This window comes from Stegodyphus dumicola, chromosome 3 (assembly GCF_044657685.1).
Source record: "Stegodyphus dumicola isolate Sdum_Otavi_A_Nest chromosome 3, ASM4465768v1".
NCBI lineage: Eukaryota > Metazoa > Arthropoda > Arachnida > Araneae > Eresidae > Stegodyphus > Stegodyphus dumicola.
This window is the reverse complement of record NC_140770.1, coordinates 227,254,679-227,269,600: the sequence shown is the minus strand read 5'-3', so window position 1 is coordinate 227,269,600 and position 14,922 is coordinate 227,254,679. Positions and strand designations below refer to the sequence as shown.

The following is a 14,922-nucleotide window of genomic DNA, read 5'->3' as shown; positions in this document are numbered from 1 at the left end:
TTAAGAAAGTAATAAATTTTTATGCAATTAGTTTTTTTTCAGACTTTTTTTAATGTAAAACATTTCCCTATTGTTTTTATCTTCATAGCAGATTTGAATATAAGATATTTTTGCTCTGTTTTCATATTTTTAGCATACCTATATATTTAATATAACATATATAAAATTCATTAGGGGAATTTTTATTTTCTAATTAATACATATTATTAATAATCAAGTAATTAAAACAGTTATTCAAAATTAAAAGCAGAAGAAACAATTTTCAAAATCCTTGAAATGACACAACATATGAAGGTGGACTAAAATAAGTATGTGTATGGTGCACTCATATGTACATACATACATACAGCATGAAGTCCAAAATCCAGAATGATCTAAAATACGGACCTCAAAACCACCAACAAAGTTTTTCTTGTAGGCTTTATGCATGCGCATTTGATTCCCTCCTCCGCTCATAATAAAACATCCGGAGAGTCCCGATTCTTAATTTCACTTCGACACTAAATAAAATACCTTTTTATTGAAGAAACAATCAATTTAGCATAAATTTGTACCATCAGTAATTTGGCTCCATTGCTGTGTATGTACTTGGCATACATCTTTAACTGAAACATTCCACATAGATACATCATTGATCTGATGCCAATCTGGTGAATCATTATTTATTATATTTTCCTTTCATCACCCCATGTTTATCAAAATATGACAACTTAAGTAATGACTCATGTAGAGATGCCTAAACAATTTTTTTATGTTGGTAACTGAATAAGGTATGGTAAAAAGGAGCATGGTAACTTTAATGTTGACAATGAGCGTTTTTATCGCTTGGCGATGATTACAGATTTAAGTTAAATGCACTAAAAAATGTTGATGAGGAAATTTTACCAAAACTTTCTTAGCTAAAAATAGATTTTTCTTAGCTAAAAAAAGCTAAAAATAGATTTTGTTGAGGATACTCATAGACCCAAAAACTACATTTAGGGCTATTTGAATTAAGAATAAACGATTTGTTATTCACATAAACCCAGAACCAGTGCCAGGGCTCGTATGGCTGCACCGAGTCGTATAATTTAGGACCCACAGAGACTGCATCAGGCGGTAAAATATCTAGCGCCGGCCCTCAATAAGGCTTAAGTATATGTGGGAATTTATTTATTTAGAATTCTGATAAGCCTTAAGCATGTGCAAGAAATAGACTAAGTGTAATAAATGACTAAATTAATACAATTCAAGCTTAACTGTCTCAATGTGCAATAGAAACAAGATAAAATTTAACTGAACTACTTGTCGTTAGTTGCCAAGCTCATGATGCATAGCGAAATATGTATAGTGAAGGATAGCTAAATTTGATGATGATAGCTGCAAATTTGAAAGTTTTTTGGAGGATATCACAAAACAAAGGTGAAATTTCCCAATTAATGGATTTTGTAAAGAAATGAGGAGAAGCGGTAATAAATGAAGATGATATAAAAGAAGTTTTTCATTATGACGACAATGCTTCTAAATCATCAATCAGTTAATGAATGGTGAAATCTGTAGTATGGTTCTAGCTCCAGAAAATACCACCACCAATAGTGAAGAAAATGACAGAGAAGTTACTGAAAACGAAAAAATTTTTATTGACAAGTTAGTCGGAATTCTCCAAATAGCAGTTACAGGATTTCAACACAATGTAACTGAACAAGATATTACGTCGGTCTACAGAATTAAAGAGAAAGTATTAGCACAAAAAATGAAGCAACTTAAACAACTAGCATTGAAAGAAATGTTTAATAAGCTAAACAAATAAATATTAAGCTTTTTTTGTAAATTTTGATGCCCTTTAAATCATAAATACTTCATTATTTCATAAATCACTATTTTATAATTTCTACATGCCATCTTACTAGATTTAAACTGATGATCTAATATCCGGAATCGCCAAAGTCCCGACGAGTTCGGATTTCGGACTTTGTACTGTACATATATATACGTGTGCATGTAAGATAAAAAATATATGAATCAATAATATAATTTAAACTAATGGTAAACTCCTTAATTCTCCCTCTCATTCTAAAAATCATAATAACTTCTGTCGATTGCATCATTTCTAGATCATTCCATTTTGTATGGCCTGTGCAGCGCTGATGGCGTAATAATTGGAAATATTTTAACTTAAACCAAAACTTTTCTCTTCATGTGTTTAAATATTGGACAACAAGGCACTTCAGCTTCACTCTCTACCCTGCTAGGATGTAATTTCACTGTCTTGCTTGCTATTGCAATAATATCAAAAATGTAAATGTTCTGTGAATAGCATGACTAGAGTGCCAAGTGATTGTAGCCACATATGTCAACCGGAATAATAAAAAATGGAATTAAAACTGCCTCGACTGCCAAGTTTTTTAGATATTACATTTTCAACACATTAGCATACTACGCAATTAGAATGCTTCTTCTTCAATATGGATCTACGATCTATAATATCTAAGTTCCTTTGCATATATTATACACACGCACATACACACATATATATATATTCGTAATATATTATGTAAGAGCTTGCATACCATTTTTGTCCTACAGTTTACTTTTTTTTGCTGGTATGATAAGCATTGTCTCTCAAGTGGTGTTCTGTGAAACAATGATACACACGAGTTTTCAAAGTAATAAAAAAAACATGTACTACCAATTCAGTTTTCAAGTATACTTTTATCTCATGCATGAAAAAATATTTGAGTTGTTGCACAGTTGTGTACTAAGTTATTTTTGTAATTGAAGTCCAGTTGCACCTTTCATATACTCCTATCCACAGCTACTAGGAAACAAGCTGCAAACTATTGTGACTGGCTAGGGCAGTATTGCCTTGGATAAATATTTCAGGCAACAGGCCAGATATTTCATAAAACAGCATTTGGCACAGATTCAGTTTGAACAATTTATTTCTGAACATAACACTAGTCTTGAAAAATCAAAATATTGCTTCCATTATTAGAACTGTTAACAGTAATCAGAAGGTAGGCAGAAAAATTGCATATTACTGTCAGAAAGAAAGAATTTTTCAGTTTGCTAAATTCTACTGATTGAAGATGGTAACCTTATTTTCACATGAAGAGTTGTCAGAAGAACCTGTTTTGAAATTTTTAATGCATGATCATTTCAATTTTCTTTGTAAAGAAGTTTACTATTAGAAGCAATTACTACATTAATTTTCTGAAATTTAAAGTTACCATAAATGGCCATTGTGGCTTTTTGAGCAATGAACAAGCAGATTTCCTTTCACAAAGAGGTGCCCTCTTACTACAACATCCTAACACATCCATTTCACATTAGAGAATTAAACTGCTTAAAAAAATATTTACATATAATAGATTATGAAATCTTCAGACTCGTACAGCCTTAAAATATTGGAGAATGTTAAATCCTTCTCTTATTCCTGATAGTCCAAGATGCAATGCATTTGTGGCTTTCTCTCTGTCTACAGGACATGATTGCCTTGCCTGCACCACATAGGCATTTCAAGTGATCCTATTTGCCTACTTTGTGATTCTGAAGAAGAAAATGGACCACCTGCTTTGAAGTGGAGCTCTTTGTGGTCTTACAGAAGAGTCAAGATACTGGGAGGCAAGAATGCTTTTTAGACAATGATTCAGTCTTTTTGTTCTTAGTTCTATTATTTGTAACCTCTGTTTATAAGATTTTAGTTCTTTGTAACTTTTTGCCTAGCCATTGGATATAATAATAATTAAAAAAACTACCATAAATTTGGATGCTTAATTAAAATATTTGATACAATAATTACAATTTAATTAAAAGTAAAATGAAAATTTAGAAGTTATCTAACAGAATATGCAAGTGGATGCATTTCTCACAAGATAAATAATGCAGTTGCCTTTCTCCTTTAAAAATGTAACTTTTATTTAAAATCAAGTAATTTGAAAAAAAAAAAAAAAAAAAAAAAAAAAATTAGTCTTGCTTTGCAATTTTTACTTTCTCTCTCTCTCTCTCTCTCTCTCTCTTTTTTTTTTTTTGTTTTTGTTGTTTGTTTGTTACACTAAAAATTGATAATATTATTTTTTTTTTTTTACTTTGCACAAAACATCAAAAGATTGCTTGACTTAAATTATTCGGGAAATGGTAAATGAGCTATATGTAGTATATAAAAATGCCTTCTCTCCATTACACTGCACTGTAATTAAATTTGGTCCTAGGATTCTCATAGATAAGGAAGATTCTGAAGGAAAATTTAGAAATACATAACAAGAATCACATACTGTATTTGACAGCATATAAGACGCACTTTTTTTCCTAAATTTGATCTCAAAAAAGTTAATTAATTAACATTCAATAATTGTTTATTTGGCTTTTACGAAACGTGAGAACTAACAGAAACCACGCTATTGAAACTTTTTTCCCTTGTGTGTGGCCGTCTAAATAAGGGTGCGTCTTATATGCCGTCAAATACGGTAAATATTTTATACACATGAAGACGTCAATGCTCTTTTATATGAAAAAACATTCTGGAGTTTATCGTCAACAACATGGAACTCAAACGTCAAAAACAAACTCATGGAAATATATTGAGAAGAAGAATTATATATAGTATAAATAGAGGACAATGCATATGAATCTGTTCAGCTGAGGCTTTTCTTATTTAGGTAATACAACAGCATCATAGAAATCTGCCAGATATGATAAATACTTTTTTTAGAGGGAAGAGATTTTTATATAAAATGACGGGTACAAAAAGAATAAAAAATACTGATCACATGATTATCAGATATGCAGGATTTATTACAGCACCCAAAGTATTGTCCAAGACTAAAACATGTCAAAGATTTTTCTATGAAACTGATTGTATGTCTCGTTAATTATTTTCACCACTAAATGCATCATTCCAGTAAAAAAAGACTTTCAATTATGAACATTTGGTTTTTAGCCCAACAGTGGTCAAGCAGTAAAGTCGTTTGACAAGGCTGTGATTCCAGGCAAACAGGCTGACTGCATGGGTGTTTTCGTAGTATTCTCCATGTATAACATGGGTACAGGACATTTTATTTTTGGAAGTTCTTCACAAAGACATCCCATCCATTAGACTAGTGTGCTTTGCTGTAATCAGATGCAACTATATCAAGCCAAACCATTTGGTATTCAGAAAGAAGTAGAAGACAGTTGTCAAAACTAAGAATATTTAAGTGTGAAAATGAATTTCACATGTCCATGGAGTAATTTTTATAAAAATATAAAATCCACCAAAGAGCTTCTAAGAAAAATATTAGCAATGAAAAATACACAAGAGTGAAATAAAAATAAGAACAAAATCATCCCCTTCATCTTCAGAGTCAAAATGCTGGAAAAAAATATGCAGTCTACTTTTTGACATTTAGAATATTTAGTTGTCAGCGCTGTAAAATTCTCATCAAATTTTATACGTTATACAGTTTAGTATAACATTAGTAGAAAATGTTTGCGGTAGAATTAGAGACAACTACATCAATAAACTTGTGCTTAACTTTTTAATTAAGGATTCACAAGCAGATTAGAGAGTACAGTACTGCATCAATAAAAAATGTATTATGTATATATTACATTCCAAACACATTAATACAAAACAAATTTTTTACTAGATTGCAGAAGGATCACATGTGCTCCCACCCCACAAACATACATGGTACGAGATCCTTGTTCTTAAAACTCAGATTTTATTTCATAACTTTTATGTATGCTGTTCTATATTACATCAAAATTCAGATTTAATACATTTATAAAAATAAGTATGTGTGAGATAATATTCAAAAGAGTAAAAATTCACGTTGTTTCTTTCATCCTGATTACATATTAACTTAACAAATGTCTTAATAGTATATACACTGCATCCATAAAATTCCTTACCCAACCTTTAATTTTGCAACCACTGGTTGTAGACAATATTTCCAATTACTAAAGTGGTTTAAATGGGGCAATCAATCATATTCTGTCACTTTTTAATTAAAAAAAATCCGAAAGTTTTCAGATTTTAAATTATGTCCAAAGGGGCAATTTTTAAAATGTTTTGTGTGTTACCTTTATTTATTAAATATTGTGTTTTTTTTGCACTTAAATAATAAAATTCAGTTCAACAGCAATATCGCAAAATAATTTTAAAATGTGCATATCACAGTTTTACAGAATATGAAATAGATAATAAAACAAATTCCAAATTTGGGCTTCTAGATGCCCATATTTGAGTGAAAACGTACGTTATTCAAAACTGGATGGCTCTAGGTACCGTTGTTTTATCACAATGCGAAAAACATACATACATTTATGCAAGATTCTTCATTATTTAATTTCTTTAAATATAATACAGGGCGATAATATTTGGTGGCAACAATTTGAAAAGTGAATTGGACATTTATAGTGAACCAACGCAAAATGCTGAAATGAAAATAATAGTCCTTGCCCGGTACAACTCTGATATACGCCCTAATTTCACCAAATGTGGCGATATGTGTTCTGCGCTGGTTTTTGGGGCTGATCTTTGGAATATGGTAACTGGTAGTTTGGCGACATTTTGGAGGCAATAAAGGTTACTGCCTAGGACTTTGGTAATAATGAGAGAAGCACTCAGTTCCGATCACGCATTATTTTGTGTGAGGGAAATGAGAGATCATGAGATATGTCATGTGACATTAATGGACAAATTACAGTTCTTTAATCAGAAAAGGGGGTTAATTTGGGAAAGCTTCATTGTGTGTTGTGTGAAATAGTGTTGATTAATTTTTGGATTGAATGGCGCTATGTAAAGTGAATTCTAAATTTTTAATGCGTTTATTTGATAATAATAATAAGTTGAGATTGTGTGAAAGGAAGGATATTACAAGTTTAAATAGCGGTGCAAGAAATATGGTGAAAATGGACATTTTGTGAAAAGGAGTGTAAGGAAGGATACGTGGTTTGCTGAAAGTAGTTTGAGTATAGGTGAAATTTTATTAATTTCTTATTACTTGGTGAATAGACTTCCAGTTGACTACTGGATTTAGGATTTAGAAATTAGCAGTAGTACTGCAACGATGTAATGAAGATTCTGAAGAAGATTAGGTAAGTTAGTATTTTTAATCATTTGAGGATATTATTTTTATGCATTGTTCTAAATGTAAGGAGTAAATAAATTAAAATGATATTATTTGAAAATTGTTATTAGCAATGATTTAGTTTAAAGTAATTAGGATTGTAATCTAATTTTTATTAATTTAATGTATGTGCTTATTTATATTTTAAGTAGTGTTTTTTAATTTAATTATATTTTAATTTAATGATCGTGATTTTGTGAGTTATATGTTTGTAGTATTTTGGAATACGTTTGAGTAGTATACGTTGAGTATTTTCATGCATTTTCGTGAAATTTTTCTAATTTATGAGAAAAAAGCAGTGTACATGGATATAGTGAAGAGTATGTGCAATGCCATTTTTGTGCAATTCTGGGATGTTTTTTTAAGTAAAAATAAGTCAACGTGTACATGGTTTAGTGATATTTTAATTAAATGATAGTTATTTTGTGAATTTTATGTTTGTAGGAATTTGGTATACGTTTTAGTTGAAGTAAACGTGCATGTAAATAATTTAAATATTTGACACTAAGTATTTGTAATGTTTGTGGTAAGAATTCGTTGGTGACATTTATAACATAATAGATAATTTAGAGGTAAAAGTTTTTAGATATTTTATTTATTTTATACGTGGAAATGTTCATATTTGGAAAGGGTATATGCTTTTTCGCGATAAGGTAATTTCATATATGTTCTTTTTACCGGGTTTAAAGATTCAGAAAATTGTCATGCATTTTCGTGAAATTTTTCTAATTTATGAGAAAAAAGCAGTGTACATGGATATAGTGAAGAGTGCGCAATGCCTTTTTTGTGCAATTCTGGGATTTTTTTTAAGTAAAAATAAGTCGACGTGTACATGGTTTATGTGTATGTGTTATTGTGAAAAACGCGCAAGGAGTTTGCAATTGTGCACTTTTTCCCAATTTTGCAGTGAATATTTGTCATGATTAAGCATTTTTGTTAGATAAAATTTCTAGTATAAGTGTAATTTGGCTAGTAGATTGTTGGAAAAAGTGTTCAGTAAATAAAAAGAAAACAAACATGTCTTTACTTCGTGAGAAGACAAAATGGCGGCGGAAAAAAAAAAAAATAGTGGGTTGCTGTAGCAGAGTTGGTCGCCAAATTTTCGCCAAAAAATCGCCAAGTTACCATAATCCAAAGATCAACTGTTTTTGGTGTTATTAGGTGTTCTATGGCAACCCTGTTGACGTTGAAAAATCTTTCGCTGGAGCTCGTCGATTCGCTTCTATGTCTGAGAAGATGGGAGGGAAAGATAAAATGGTAGAAGTTGTTGAATTGAATTTCGGCAAAAGGAAATATCATTGTGGCCATTTTGTTGAGGGGTAGTGGGTATTTCAAGGTGTAGAAAGAGGGTCTGGGAGATTATTTTTAATGGTTGTGCATGATAGAAGTAGGGATTTGTGATTTTATATATTTGTAAACCATAGTATGAATTTTCTGAACTGTGTCTGGCTGTCACGTAAATATGATAGTGATTACGTGGTGGCATGTTAAAGGTGGTATGAAATTGGTATTTCTGCTGTTCGAAAAAGCATTAATTCATGGTAAGTGCATTTTATTTTATTCTTGTTCCTATTTTGTAGAATGTTATGTTCATTGGTTCTTTAGTATGAATTTCTGTCGTTATTGTTGGTTTTTAAAATTATTTGAAATTTATTATAGTTTATTTTGTTGATTAGTGCGTAGCGTCTAGATTGTGCAATTCGTTGATGTTTTTTAAAGTTGAAACAGAACCCTGTGTACATGGTATTCTTTGAAATTTATTGCTGTTATGTTAATTTATTAAAGCGAGGTGTGCGTAGTTCGTAGATTCATTCGTTGCCTAGATTGTGCCATACGCAGATGTTTTTTTAAGTTAAAACATGTAGATGGATTCTTGTCAAATATTTTTGGCTAGAAACTTTATGTTTTTGCCATCTAAATTTTTTGTTTTGTTTCGGATTTTTAGCTTAAATCGTGTGTTCAAAACATAGTTTTTGCATGTGCGAAAACCGCGTTTTGGAGACATTTTAGGCTTAAAGTTTGAAATGTAGACAAAAAATTTAGATAGTAATATGGCAGCATGAAGTTTCTCGCCAAAAATGTTTGGCGAATTGAGGGCGCATAACAGAGTAGTTCCAACTGCCCCTTTGGATTAATAAATTTTGAAAAAATTATGAAATCTAATATTTTATATGCTCTCTTGCCCTATATTTATATTTTAGGAAAATGTTACATTATATATTATATTATAAATGTTATGTTATAAAAATGTTACATTATATATTAAAAAAAAAAAAAAGTTTGACTCCTACATGAACAAAACTGACTGAGATATTTAATTTCAAAATTTGCAATTTTTGATGCTATTTTCAATTTGCATTAAGGGCTTGGTTAATAAATACAGCAGAACCTCATATCATTAATACTTTTGGAAATCTCATTTTAATATTTTTTATAGCTTAACTCCAATTAACAAAGCCTGAAAGCAAGCAACTTGCAAGAGTATGAATTCGGCCTGGAGAAGATAAAGGCTAAACAGGAATAGACTTTCGGTGCTTTTGTTAATACAACATATTAACAACTAGTAATACATATTAGTAATTAACACAACAGATTAACAACTAATACAAGAACTAACAAAGAAATCAGTTATTTTAATATTTATAATACTGAATCTCTAGGCAAAGCCACTCAACCAGTTATAATATTTAGTGATACTGACTACCATACCATTGGGCTCAGACCTGAATTTCAGAGAAGCCATGGATGTTTGTAAGTATTAAGTGTCTATGCAGAAAAGGGGACACTTAAAATAGATAATGAGCTGAAAGGCCTCTCGAGAGTTTGGTGTTAAGGAAAAAGAGGTGGGACACCCACAAACAGTCCCCAGAGATGTTCTCTTTCAAAATTGGAATGGAAGCTTAATAGTAGTTAGTTAGGGGCAGCAATACCTTAATCATCAATGGTATTACAAAGATGCTGGCCTAACTTCTATTTGTGCCTTTATGTAGAGAAAATGACAGGCTAGGAAGCTAGCAGTGAGGATAGTGAGAAGTTAATTAGAGAGTTATAAAAATCAGCTGAATAAGAAAGAACTGCAATAATCAAAATAGTAGTAAAAGGCTATTGTGAAAGAAATGCTTTCAGGGAAAAATAAAATTATACTTATTCATTAATTCAAGGAATTTTTGTAAAATGGGATAAAATTTAAAGTTTTCACATAATGATATTACTCAAGAAAAGCAGTGGCAAGTATTAGCATTTTCAGTGGCAAAGTCATGCCTCATTTCAGAAAAATTTAAAACATAGGCAACAGCAAATCACATTGGACAAATTTTGAGTGAAACAGAGGTGCATAGTTTCAAGCATAGTCAAATGAAACTAACTTAGAGGCAAAGAAAAGTTAAAAGAAGAGGCCTCTTAAAAATAATTTTATGGAAGGGAGTTTTGAAACCAAATATCTTAATTATTTTCTACTCAAGCTGTGCTTTGTGCATATTAAATAAAATAAAGTTTCATCCTTAATAATTTGTTTATAACTAATGATTTCCACTTTGAGTTATGGAATATTATTATGCTGATTTATTATTTGATTACAGCTTATAAACTTGTGAACAAAGAACTCTTGAAAAGTTTAAATAAGCAACAATCTATAATCCACTATGGAATTAATCTATTTTACATTAATTCCTATGAAGAAAACTGCTTCGGTTTATGAACATTTCAGTTGACAAACAACCTAAAAGAACAAAATAAGTTTGTAAACTAAGGTTTCTTGTATATAATTTTTATTTATTTAAGCTAAAAAATTTTAAAATATCAGTTATTTATAAGTGTAAATTGATCAGCTATTTAAAAAAAAATATCCTTTTTAGTAACTTTCCAAAGTTGGTAGTAGTTGTTGAGATAGTCAGAAAGTACCTTTTGGGCTTTCATGCCGAAAAAAATTTTGCCCAAAGGACTAAATAAAGTAAGACTGGTCTTGTTATATTAGGATGATATACATCTTGAAAAATTAGAATTTACATCACTACTTTACTTCATATGCATAAAATAAATTTAAGATTTAATTTATTAAATATTGGAAAGTTCAGTACCTTTTTTTCTTCAACTAAGCGCTTCATCTCAAGCATATACACATTTGGACATCTGTATCTTTTGCTAATATTTTTAATCATTACACTATCATCACTTTGATCATTAAATTCTTGAGGATCCTCATTCACATCAGGATACCAGATAGGATTAGCTTCTGATAAGTTTCCAAAAATATTACCTTCATCTTTCGTAAGAGATTTTACCTTTCTCTTTACCCTTGATTTTTCCACCTGAAACTTCATATTATTAATTCTAGATTTAGATCTTTCAAGACTTTTTTCTGCCTTTGTATTACTAATATTTTTCTTCTCAATGTTTCTTTTTAAAGTACCAAATGTATCTGATTTACTTTCATTAAAAATCTTACGCTCATTTGAAGCACTGCGGCAGTTAATTTCGTTATTTACATTTTCAGAAGAAAGGGTTTCAGCACTATGCTGGTATGTCCTATTGCAACTTAAAATTTTCAAAAGAATATATTTTGATAAACGATAATCTTCTGGATATATAAAACGATGTTCCAAAACATGAACCCATCGACTACGAAGTAATGCATTCATTTTAATTATAAATTAATGGTAAAGGTATCTAGTCAGTCAATTTAATTTCTGTAAATAAACTGAAAACAAACATTACAAATTCACATGTTGCAGTCATCTTCAATTGCTCTTATGTCTTTTTGCCCGCTGGAAATTGCTAAGAAAAGGCAGGGAAAAAGGCAAACAGGTTAGAACAGAAGGAGGAAGGTTCAACTTAAACCGTGTTTCTTGGCGGCTAAGGCTCCTCTATAGAGCCTTATTCTTTAGAGGTTTAGAGGAGCCTTATTGGCGGCCATGTTACTCCTACTACATTGACTCATCAAATCTTACTAATTAGAAATATCAGCTGCTGCACGGCTACCTACTTCTGATTGTCAAATGGTAATTACATTGTAATTACCTTCATTTGGAGGTGTGCACTAGAACATGAACTACAACACACAAGACATAACTCTCAAAGGCGTAGCTAGGGTTTTCAGCGCCTAGGGGACAACTGAAGATTTTGCGCCCCTTTCTCTGTTCCAAGAACGGAAAAATTTCATTCTAAAATTTCGTAACATGAGTTTGGTGCCTTATGAATGCTGCTCCCGGGGACAGATGTCCCCCCTTGCCCCACCCTAGCTACGCCACTGATAACTCTCTCAACTAATGTATACTCGTAAAGCTCCTACACTGTTCTGTCTGTACCCTATTGGCGGTAACCACTAGGATTTCCCTATGTATTGTTTGAATTTCTCTATATATAATTGCACCAATATCATATGAATGCCTATTATTAAATTTGCAACTCTATGTAAATCTACGCACTTGTATCTCTTAACTATATGTAATGCAACAACAGTGTAAGTATTCCCATATTCAATTGTAATTTCCTTTTACTTGATTTATGCAGTATGACAATAGAATGTTAGCAACGCTTCCAGGGCTCCGTGTTGTGACTCCCTTTTTTTCAGAAACAGAACAGGAGGAAGCTGGACCCCGCGAGCGGCTGTGATCACGTACGATGGAGGCAGGATCTTGGAAGAGCTCCTGAATTTTCAAAGGTGTTTTCCGGAAAATCTTCATTTATTTAACAAAATTTTCGCGAATATCCTCTGCATTGTCTCGTTCTCAAGGCCGGGAGTTCTCCTGTACCTGGGGGTCTTGTCTTCCTTGCAATCTTTTGCAGCACTAAGACGGAGCGTTCAGATAAGTAGAATGTCTTTTCTGTAAGCTAAATCAAATATCTGTCACTAAAGTACCTTTAAATTCATTTATTTATTATGATCATTATTATTATTATGCTCATTTTATTATGTTCTGGCATTAAATACTTAGTAATTGCTTTAAATCATGTGGTTCTTTTTTGGTTACCATCTCGTAGGGACGCTATCCTTATAAGTAGCCCTTATCAGTAGTGTTAGCACTACCCATTGGGGTCCCTTTGAGGAATTTCTCGAGAGGCAAAAACACGATCTCGGGCCTCAATGTAGTTTTTGCTCTTTTAATCTATATTTCCTATCTATTTAAATTAAAAGCATATATTAATACAGTGTGCCTCAAATTGATAAAATAGTACATATATAATAAATTATGACCATTAACTTAATAAATAATTAAAATGCTTATTTAAAAAATAATTAATATTAAAATAAAAAAACTCCGTTATTTATTTACTTATTTATTTTTGCTGATATGTTCTCGCCTTGTTTTGGATTTAGGATTTTATCTGATGGTGTTTTCTGAGTATATAAATATGTTGGAAACCGCAATAGATGATGTTACTTAGTTTAATGTATAACTTTGCATGATATGTATCTTGATCTTATGTGTCTTCTGTTAATGTGTCTCAAGGTAGAGGCTAATATTGGTTTCCATGTTAAAAAATAAAAGTTTAAATTTTAGTTTCCCTGTTATAGCAAAAGTTAGCTTCTAAACTTCACTTATACTGTTATGTGACTGGACCCCCCAATATTTATTATTTTATTATTAATTTTCCCCCCATCTTTACATCTATTCAGCTTTACAAAACACACACATTACACACACCTGGAAGACTCTATTTAATGTAAATGATAACAACTTTGACTACACTCATGAACACAATAGTGTTTTTTTTTTTTTTTTTTTTTTTTTACAAAATTCTCTTACTTTCTTTCCTTTTCTTTCTATAGGCCCTTTTTTTAAATTATAAATAAAAATATTTTTTTCCCTCTCCATTACTTTTGGGCCATTTATTTTTTTCTTTATTTTGTCCCATCTTTTCTTCCTGGCCTTTCGAACTCGTATAAAATATACGAAGTTCTTTTTTACTCTCCTCTGAAATACGAAATTGCCCCCTTTCTATATACCTTTCCTTCGCACCTATGCTTGATTTTTCGCCCATCGGTGCAGAAAGACTTAGCGGATGCAGGAAAAGACATCTGTCTACTTTGTCTGTCTGTCTTGTCTGTCTGTCAGGAACAGAACATTAAACTTGCCGTCTCCACGGAGTTGTGTTACCGTGGGGCGGTCCTCTCTGGCATCTCCCTGCTGGGTTGGCACTCGATTCCGTATGGGTATTGTTGTGTAATTTGAAGAAAAAGGCTAGAGGGCGCTGTTACTCGCATAGGTGAAAGAGAATAAAGTTTGTTCATGTTGAAGGCGGCGGCCTAAGAATACGCTCTGTATATAGTGAATAAAAATAATGTTAAAATTGTAAAAGTGTTAAAATTAGTAAACTCACTGAACCACCACCATCATCTGATTTGGAAATGCACAAAATATTATTAGATGGTGCATCGGCCGGGAATTAAGGCTTTGTGAAGATTTTAGGTGTTCGATCTAAGTGTTTCGATTTGAATTTAACAATGGATATTTCATATTCAAGGGACAATGGAATTCCAAATAAAGGTAGGGAAATCTTAAATTAATTATTTAGTGATTATTTGTAGTAAATTAGTAGGTATTTATTATTGCTGTCGTGGGTGTATTTAAATTAAATAAAATGGATGAGAAGTTAGATAGGTTGAAACGTAAACGTTCCACGTTGAGATCGTCTGTTACTAGGTTAATTAAAGTGATAAATAATAAAGATAAATTAAAAATTGAAAGGGAGGAAAATTCGATTAAAGAATTACGGGAATTGTTTGAATTATTAACCGAAAAGAAAAGTAATTTGAGAACGCTTGATGATGAAATACAAGAGTTAATTGATGTTAACTTAATTGAAGAAGATTATAGTATAAGTGGAGAAT

The 14,922-nt window shown here is 31.3% G+C and overlaps 1 protein-coding gene across 1 annotated transcript in view; it reads right to left on the bottom strand.

Annotated features, from left to right (window-relative positions):
* LOC118199024 (pentatricopeptide repeat-containing protein 1, mitochondrial) overlaps window positions 1–11,858 on the bottom strand; it is a 63,380-nt gene extending 51,522 nt beyond the window's left edge. The window contains exon 1 of the mRNA XM_085813875.1: window positions 11,168–11,858. Within this exon, the coding sequence (XP_085670001.1) occupies window positions 11,168–11,728 (561 nt within the window). The 5' untranslated portion in view covers window positions 11,729–11,858. The remainder of the gene's footprint in view (window positions 1–11,167) is intronic.
* Between the last annotated feature and the right edge of the window lie 3,064 nt (window positions 11,859–14,922).